At 37.2% G+C, this 9,149-nt stretch overlaps 1 protein-coding gene across 1 annotated transcript; it reads right to left on the bottom strand.

Moving 5' to 3' along the window:
* Positions 1 to 4,879: 4,879 nt before the first annotated feature.
* Positions 4,880 to 5,593, bottom strand: LOC113780787 (uncharacterized mitochondrial protein AtMg00310-like). Its single transcript, XM_027326561.1, has one exon. It carries the CDS (start codon positions 5,591 to 5,593, stop codon positions 4,880 to 4,882), a length of 714 nt encoding a protein of 237 aa, XP_027182362.1.
* Positions 5,594 to 9,149: the final 3,556 nt, after the last annotated feature.

The following is a 9,149-nucleotide window of genomic DNA, read 5'->3' as shown; positions in this document are numbered from 1 at the left end:
TTTGGATCACTTATTTTGACTTAATTAAACTAGACGTAGATTCAAACTCAATCATTAGTGGGTAAATCTAAATTACTCTAATAATTATATTCTAAATTTTGCAAAGATGTATTCATCATTTTTTCTCGGCTTTAATTTCTATTATTTTATTTTTTAAAATTTATCCTACTTCCTCCATTCCTTTCATAAAAGTTTAATAAATTTCGTGACTGTTAATTGATTATTTGCACTAATACCTAAATTATTTTTAGATTGTCGCAAAGTGACAAAATTTAAAACTCACTATGATGACCATTTTAGGCTCCTCTAAGTAATTTTTTTTTGTTTTTTTCTCTTTCTTTAGGTAAAAATTGATTTATTAACTTGATATATTGATATGATTTACTATTTTGTTGCTAAACAAAATGTGGATGAAAAAGTAAATAAAATTTACTAGTGGGCCGAGAATGGGTGATTGGATAATCAAAACCCATATAAAACTATATTCATTGACGACTCGTCTATTTTGAACCATTCACTAAATAGGAATATATAGGTTAACCTAATTATAACTTGCTCAAACTCACATAAATCATCTAATTTGATAACTCTCCCTTAATCTTTACCTTCTTTAACCCTACAGTCCTATCTTTCTAATCCTTTCACTACTTAGGATTCATCATCTCACTTTTTAAGTGTTTTTGGACATATAAAAAGTTAGAATTATTTTTCCAAGTTGTTGCCTCATTTTTAAGTGTTTTTAATCTAAAAAGCTAGAATTGCAATCATCGAGAAAAAGTAAACTTTCGGATGTAAATTTGGTGAAATAAAACCTTTTTATCATCAAAATTTTGCTAAAATACCACCAAAAGCAACCTTCTAGATACACCTTTATTAATTTAAAATTCATAAATAAATTTTTCTTTACATGCACTTTTTGGTGTACATGTGCTAAATGAAAAGTCATCTAGATGCTTGCACGATATTAATATTGAGTTTATTCTAAGTGCAAATAAAATATCATAATTGTTATTTACATACTCCAACATTCAAATTTTAAAACTTTAAAAAACAAACCTATTGAATAAAATCCAACATAAAAATTATAAAAAGTAAACCTATTAGAGTTCCCTAAACTTGTTGAATACAAAAGAAAAATGATAAGTTTAAGACTGCAATAAAATTGTAACATAAATTATTAAAACATAAGAGTAATCAAGTATTTTATTAGAAAATGTTGACAAATGATTATTGTACTCAGAAGGAAAGCGATAAAAAATAATTGGATGAATAACTAAAAAATAGAACTAATCACATTATCTCGAGGATTTGGCTAGATAAATTAATCCTCTTTAATGAAGGAATAAAAGGGGCTAAAGTGATAAAGATATAATAGGGTGAATAATTTTAAAATGAGACTAACCAATTATCCCTGAGAATTTTGGCTTGACAAATGTATTTTATTTAATTAAGGAATCAAAAGGACTTAAAGTATAAATAACAAACTATAAAGGGTTTATGAAGGAGATAGTGGAAAAGTTTTAAATTTTAAATTTGACTAGTGATAGGATTAGTTATAACCCACTATTTTAGAGTTTTTAATTAGATTTTATGTATTAAAATAAATACAAAAATCTAGAAAAAAAATGGGAAGTTTGAAAGTCATTGAGAGGGTCTTTGCTAAAAATCCTCTCTGCAATACATATAGACTAGTGTGAATATCCGTGCTACGCACGGTACTGACATTATTGAAAAAAATGAAAATAAAATGGTGAACAAATAAAGGTGAAAAAATTGTACCAACAAAATTAAAATGTAATATATGTTTAACAATAGTTTGAAATATAATAGAATGTGTATATCATTCAAGAATTGTCTTTTTTCAGAAGATGGATCCTGAAAAAAAAATAAAAATTTATATTAAAAAAGGGAATGATATATTTCTACAAATGAATGTGAATGTTGTTAAAATGAAATACTTACAAATACTAAGCATTCGATTTCACACACATCGTTTCCACTTTCCATTTTCGCTGAATTGCTGCTGTTTGAGTAGCAACAGCATGGTCGATGCATAAATCATGCCTTTAATGGGTCTTTTGGAGCATGTGCTTGTGATTTTGTGTTTATACTTTATCCCACTATTGAGTATCTTTGCTTTACGGTGTAACAATAAGCAAACGACCGTTCATAGGATTTTGCAAAAAAATTTCAGAAATAATGGATGATCAGAAAATCAATGCAATATCATTCATGACAAAAAGCAAATCAAAAGCAAAACATACTTAAAAGGCAGAGGGGCAGAGGGGACTGACCTGGAAAATTAAGCCGGCAAGAATATACTTCCAGTTCTCCGCAAGAAGGTTGATTTCCGCTGAAGTCTCTGCACATAATCTCTTCCATAACTGCTCACAAAAGAAACAAAATCAATACATTTACAAAATCAATAGAGAACCAAAAACAAATAAGAAACTGAGAGAGGGGGTGGGGGAATTGGGGGTGGAATTCTTTGGAGGAGTTTTAATTGGGGTGGAATTCTTAAATTGGAGGACTCTTAATTGGAGTGGGAAACGTGGGAGGAAATGTAGGGGGAAACGTGGGATGATGATTAGAGGATTTGTAGGAGTGGTTGTAGGATGAATTAAGAGATAGTTGGAGTGGACTCTTAATTGGAGTGGGAAACGTGGGAGGAAATGTAGGGAGAAACGTGGGATGATGATTAGAGGATTTGTAAGAGTGGTTGTAGGATGAGTTAATAGATAGTGAGAATATTTTAAATTTAAATTTGATTGGTGATAAGGTGGGTTATGACCCACTACTTTTTATGTATTAAAATAAATACAAAAATCTAGAAAAAAGAATGAGAAGTTTAGAAACTATTGAGAGGGTTTCTGCTAAAAACCCCTTCTTGAATACATATAGATATAGATTTTTACTTGAACTAAGAAAATTATACGTAAACAAACCCAAATACATGCACATTCGAAATAAAAAGAGCATGCACATTATTTACAACATTATCTCTATCCGTGTATAGAATATTCAAACTATGCCTGCCCATTACGTTAAATCAAATCTTCCAAAGTTAATCACAACCAATTTTATAATCAATAACCAAGGGAAAAGAAAATTAACAACAAATACTCTACATGTGTTTTCTACGTTTAGTTCTATTGTAGATACCAAATGCTAATACGTACTTTAACGCACTAATATGATTGATTAATAGTAATGATTCCAACCTATTATATATATTCTTCAGCCTGTTTTATTATGCTGTAACTAAATTCTTTTTAATTGAGTAGTAAGTAAAGACAATGCTCCCTTAAAGGCTCAAACAATAAGCACCCGGAATTGTCATCATGGAAATCACTACTGATATATATATATATATATATATGCTCAACGAGCAGCAATTGAGGGATTATTTAGTGAAGTGCTAAACTAACCTTTACTCACCTAATTCATTGAGTGTTTACCAGTTTTCAACAACGTACTATGATTTCATTTATAGGTAGCTTTTAATCGGCATGTTTTCTTTTACTTTTCTTTTTTAATGCTAAATGGCATCTTGTAAAATTTGAAGAAAAACTAAATGACATGTGGTTAGTGGGTTTAATACTAAAGAATGAGTTTCAAAGTTAACTAGTCTCCGAGCAAAGTCATGAAAGGACTGGAGACCCTACATTTTGTGGATAGTAGTCACTAGTCATGCTGCTCCAGGAGCTTCTGTGTGTGCCGTATCAGTTGACTTAGTGGACCAAATTAAATTAACTTCAAAAATTGCTCTTTTTTGTATTTTGTATTATCTTCTTTTTTTTTTTGAAACGATAAGTGATTTTATAGATGAACAAAAACTTTACAATTTCAAGTAAAGACTTGAGGGAACTACACAGTCAGTGCTAACTATCACTGAGGAATCCAAAATTCCTGGTCAACAAAAAAGTCTAGCGCATGAGCGCTAATTCTATGAGTAATATGGTTAATATCCCTATTAACTAGGCAAAAGGAGCACATGCGAAACAGGTACTTAAGGCTATGTATATCCTCCAGCAATGTTACCACTCGCATATCCAAAGATTTCATCTGCTAGATGAGGTGGAGTGTCTGCTTATTCTGGACATGAACTTCTAGCCTCTCCAACTTCTGTACAACAGCTTTACACATTATTAGCTTAATTGCAGTTAGTTCATCAATTAGCTTATGGCCAGAACATCTTTCCTGTAAAGCCCATCCTCTCATCAGTTGTTGATTATCCAAAGAGACAGTTGCTCCAGTCCCCATTTGGGGGCTGTCCTTGCTCTTTTCTATAGCAAACCTTAATCTCAGAATGCCTTCTGTTTCTTCTTGTTGCTGGGGGGTTGCGGCTGTTCTCCTGTTTCTTCTGTACTCATCTTTAAGGCTATGACCGTAGCTTCACCATATTCCAACCATTCCTCCTGAGCTTTCTGCGCTATTCGTTGTGGGGGATGCTGCTTACCTTCAAATTCCTTCGCGTTTCTGCTCTTCCAGATCTGCCAAAAAATGTTAGCCGTGAGAGAAATGTGTTCATATCCCTCACTTCTCGACCTCGCCTCCATCACTGAGGTCCACCACGAACTAAAACAGCCTTGCAGATTTGTAATTCCCTCCCATTGGATAGGTGTATTCTCCACACCAGTTTAACATAATTACAGTTAAGTAACGCATGTTCAACCGTTTCACAATCTTCTCCACACACTCTACATGTAGGATCATCTTGTTGTGTTCTACTATGAATGAGGTGTCTTACAGGTAATGCTTGGTTGAGACATTTCCATAAGAAAAGCTTCACTTTATGCTTAATATTCAGTTTCCACAGGTGCCTCCAAATTTTCTGACCTTGGATACTCCAACTAGTACTAGCTGGCCCCCTGACCTCCTACTCGTAAGCCTTCAGCCCTTCAGTTTGGACCCTGTAGGCTGATCGCACTGAATAATGCCCATTTGAATTGTGAATCCAGAAGTTGCTGTCCTCTTTGTCTACTAAGCTAATGGGGATGCTTAGTATTCCTTCTACCTCCATGGGGGTGAAATTCCTAAAGAGAAGGTTCTTGTTCCATCCTTTCTGGACGATCAAGTTTGCCACCTTAACCAAATTAACTCCTTGTGGCTGCTGTGTTGTCACTCTTCCATTTGGTGTCATAGGAATCCAGCTGTCCTCCCAAATGTTAGTACTCAGGCCATTGCCAATCCTTTTTCGAGTTCCTTCTTCAACCATCAGCCTAGGTCGCATCAGTCCTTTCCAAATCGATGAAGCATTCCCAGCAACTTTACACTTGAATATAGATTGCTTTGGGTGATATCTGGACTTTAGCACTCTGTTGACCAGCAAATTTGGTTGAGTGAGCTGCCTCCAAATCTGCTCTCCCAATAAGGCTAGATTGAAAGCCTCCAAATCCTTGAAGCCTAAGCCACCTGCCTGCTTGTCCCGCGACATCTTGTTCCAAGCTTTCCAGTGTATCTTGTTCTTCCCATTCTCCTTACCCCACCAATAGTTGGCCATTGTGGAGTTAATCTCCTTGCACAATTTTTTAGGTAGCTTGAAGCAAGACATTGTGTATGTTGGCAGTGCCAATGCCACAAACTTGAGCATAATCTTCTTACCTACGGCACTCAAAAGTTTATTTTTCCACTTTTTTAGTCTCTGTTGAATACTGGATTTAATGTATCCGAACAGCTACTGTTTAGATCTTGTTACCACCATTGGGAGACCCAAGTATTTTCCTTGTCTTACAACATGGATATTTCCTAGAGCTTGGCTGACTTCCACCTTCATTTGCTGCTGCATATTGTTGCTGAATATGACTGAGGATTTTTCCAGGTTAATCAGCTGGCCTGTTCCTCTTTCATATATGTTAAGTAACCTTTTGAACTCTGCTGCATTCTGGGAATCAGCTTTACAAAATATCAAAGAGTCATCTGCAAAAAATAAATGGGTTAGTCTTGGTCCCTGCCTGCTGATTCTCATGCGTTCAATTTTTTTCGCAGTCGCAGCCTTTTGGAGGAGATTGGAAAAGCCTTCCGAGCATAGGAGGAATAAGTAGGGTGACAGTGGATCACCTTGCCTAATGCCCCTTTGTGGCACCACATACTCCTTGACTTCGCCATTAACTAGGAACAAGTAAGAAGTAGTAGAAATGCACTCCATGATCCAGCTTCTCCATTTGTCATTGAACCCCATTTTTCGCATTACAACTTCCAGGAACCTCCATTCCACCCTGTCATAAACTTTAGACATATCTAATTTCACAGCCATAAATCTTTCTTTCCCTTGCCGTTTGTTTTTGAGATAGTGTAAAAACTCATGGGAAATCATAATATTGTCTAAGATTTGCCTCCCAGGAACAAAAGCTGACTGAGTTTTACTGATACAAAAATGAAGAACCTGTTTCAACCTATTAGCTAGAATCTTTGCTATGATTTTATATACAGTCGCGCACAAGCTAATAGATCTATAGTGCTTAAGGGATGTGGGAATCAAAATTTTAGGAATGAGAGAAATAACTGTATGATTTACAGACTTGAGCAGATGACTAGTGTGGAAGAATGTTTGGACAGCACCTACCAAATCCTTTTTAACTATGTTCCAAAACTTTTGGAAAAAAATGGGAGGCATTCCATCTACACTCGGAGCTTTATCAGGATTCATAGAAAAGAGAGCTGATCTAATCTCCCCTTCATCTACAGGTTTTGTTAGGTTATCATTCATACTACCTGAGATTGTGTGTGGAATACCATTTAACACTTCGTCCATATCATTTGCGTCTGAAGTCTTGAAGAGTTCTCTATAATAGCTAGCAATCTCTACACTGAGCTCATCTTCATTCTTAGTCCATGTGCCATCCTCTCTCTGGATGTTGACCACTTTATTCCTCCTCCTTCTCCCCTCCACAATGGCATGGAAAAATCTGGTATTTTTGTCTCCTGCCTTGAGCCATTGCACCCTTGCTTTTTGACCCCAGTAGATCTCTTCGTCTCTATAAGCCTCTTTCAATTCATTCTTAAGACTCTTTTTTCTCACTCGCTTCGCCTCAGTATCACACAGATTTAGTTGCTGCAGTTGGCCCTTGATTTGCTCTATCTTTTGTTTTGAATTGCCTTGGATTTTACTGTTCCACTTCAGTAGATTAACTCTACTCCTTTTCACTTTCTGCACAACCTTGAACATCCTTGAGCCATCATCCCTTTGGTCCCACGCCAGTTTGACAATATCCCAGACTTCATCTCGCTGGAGCCACCTTTTATCAAAATAGAACTTCTTCTTTCTCCTGATTTGTGTTGGATTTGTCTCTATAATCAGCATACTATGATCTGACGCAAATAAATCCAGGTGTTTACACTTAACCTTATCAAAAATTTGGAGCCAAGGATAGCTACATAAACCTCTATCCAATCTTTGTTTTATCTCACCCGCACCTGTCCAATTATTACACCAGGTCCAAGGATGACCCTCAAAACCAACATTCATCAATTGATTATCATTGATAAAGTTTTTGAATGCCATGAAGCTGCCTTAGTCCCTTCAGGTTCCATCCCATTTTTCTTCATTCGAGACAATGTCATTAAAGTCACCGGCTATAATCCATCTTTCTCCCCACAAAACTTTCCTAGCTTGGAGTACTTGCCATTGCTGTTTCCTAATTTGATCATCACTGCTCGCGTATATACCAATAAACCACCAATCCTATCTACTTTCCTTATCCTCAATCTGAGCTTCAATTGTAAAGACAGTCTTGAGCACTTGTTTTATCCTAATCTCCTCCCTCCAAAGAAATGCCATCCCTCCTGCCTTGTTCATGGCATCCACGATGACAACTTCATCAAATCTCAAAATATTTTTGACTTTTTTCAGATACTTACTTCTATTTTTGGTTTCACACAAGAACACTATGTCCGGAGAGTAGAGGTTGTTCACCTCTCTCAACTGGGGAATTGTCAAGGGGCTCCCCACTCCTTGATAATTCCACACCAAGACTCTCATTTAGCCATTGGGGTCCATAAAGGGTTGGACCCCTCCCCTTCCTCCATAGCAGCGATCAAGTTACCCATAAGATCCACCTTGCTCCTCTTACCCTCCTATATGATGTCCTCATCAATATCCATATCAAGTTCCCCCTTGAACCCTTTCCTTTTCCCAGCTTTCCTTTCCCTAACTGTGTTGATGTTCACTGTTTCCTCTGGTTGCTTAGGTGTCCTTGGGGATCTTAGGGTTCTCTGGATTCGTCTGGACTGTTTAACTAAAGCTTCTTTGATCTTCGGTCCACCCTCAACAGTTATATTCGTAGTTGCAGCACCTGGTGTTGCATCCTTCTGTCCTTCATCCCATGGGATTTGGATTATCAAGTTAACTTGTTCATCCTCCATCATTGGACCTTCAGTGGCTGGTTTGACTGAGAGCTGTTCTTCTGGTTGAGATATCCCCTCATCTGAGCTCGGCAATTTGGGTTCGAGATTACCCCCCTTTGATTGTCCTATGTGTAGAATTTCCGTTAACTCCGAACCCACTTTGCTACCAGATTCATTAAGCTTCTCTAAGTGTACTCTTACATCTCCTATCGAACCACTCCCCTGGCCATCCTGGCCCCTGCCACTACTTGTCACCAACCCCGTATCAGCCACAAGCCTCCTAGCTGGACCACTTTCATTGTCAAGTTGAGTTTCCAAGGCTTTTTCCGGGCCCTCTGATTGCCTTTGCTCCCTCCACTCCCCATCTTGAAGTCTCCAGTGATGTTTTTGGGGGTTGTACACCGTACCAACTTGTTGCTTGTGCTGGGAACCCCTCACATTGCCTGCCCTTAGCCAAGGGCCATATTGGTTATCCTTTTTCCCCACCCCCTTGTCATCTTGCCTCTGACAATTTCTCTTACTGTGTCCAATGATACCACACTTATAACAAAAATCCGAGCACCTCTCATATTTGAAACTAGCCCATTTAGTTTGTTCACCCACCTTGACAATGGTACCTCGTAGTAGTGGCTGTGAGATGTCTGCCACCACCAAAAGTTTCAGGTGTCTTCCTTCTTTCCCACCAGTTTGAGGGACAATTACCTCTCTTACCGACTGAAAGTTTGAACCAAGCCTTCTCCCAGCTTCCTTTGACATCCAATGGACTGGCAAATTCCATACCTGTACCCATAAGGGAACTGACC

The sequence above is a fragment of the Coffea eugenioides genome, chromosome 8, assembly GCF_003713205.1.
Source record: "Coffea eugenioides isolate CCC68of chromosome 8, Ceug_1.0, whole genome shotgun sequence".
Classification (NCBI taxonomy): domain Eukaryota; kingdom Viridiplantae; phylum Streptophyta; class Magnoliopsida; order Gentianales; family Rubiaceae; genus Coffea; species Coffea eugenioides.
Note: the sequence above shows the minus strand (reverse complement) of the source record. Positions and strands in the feature narration are given on the sequence as shown.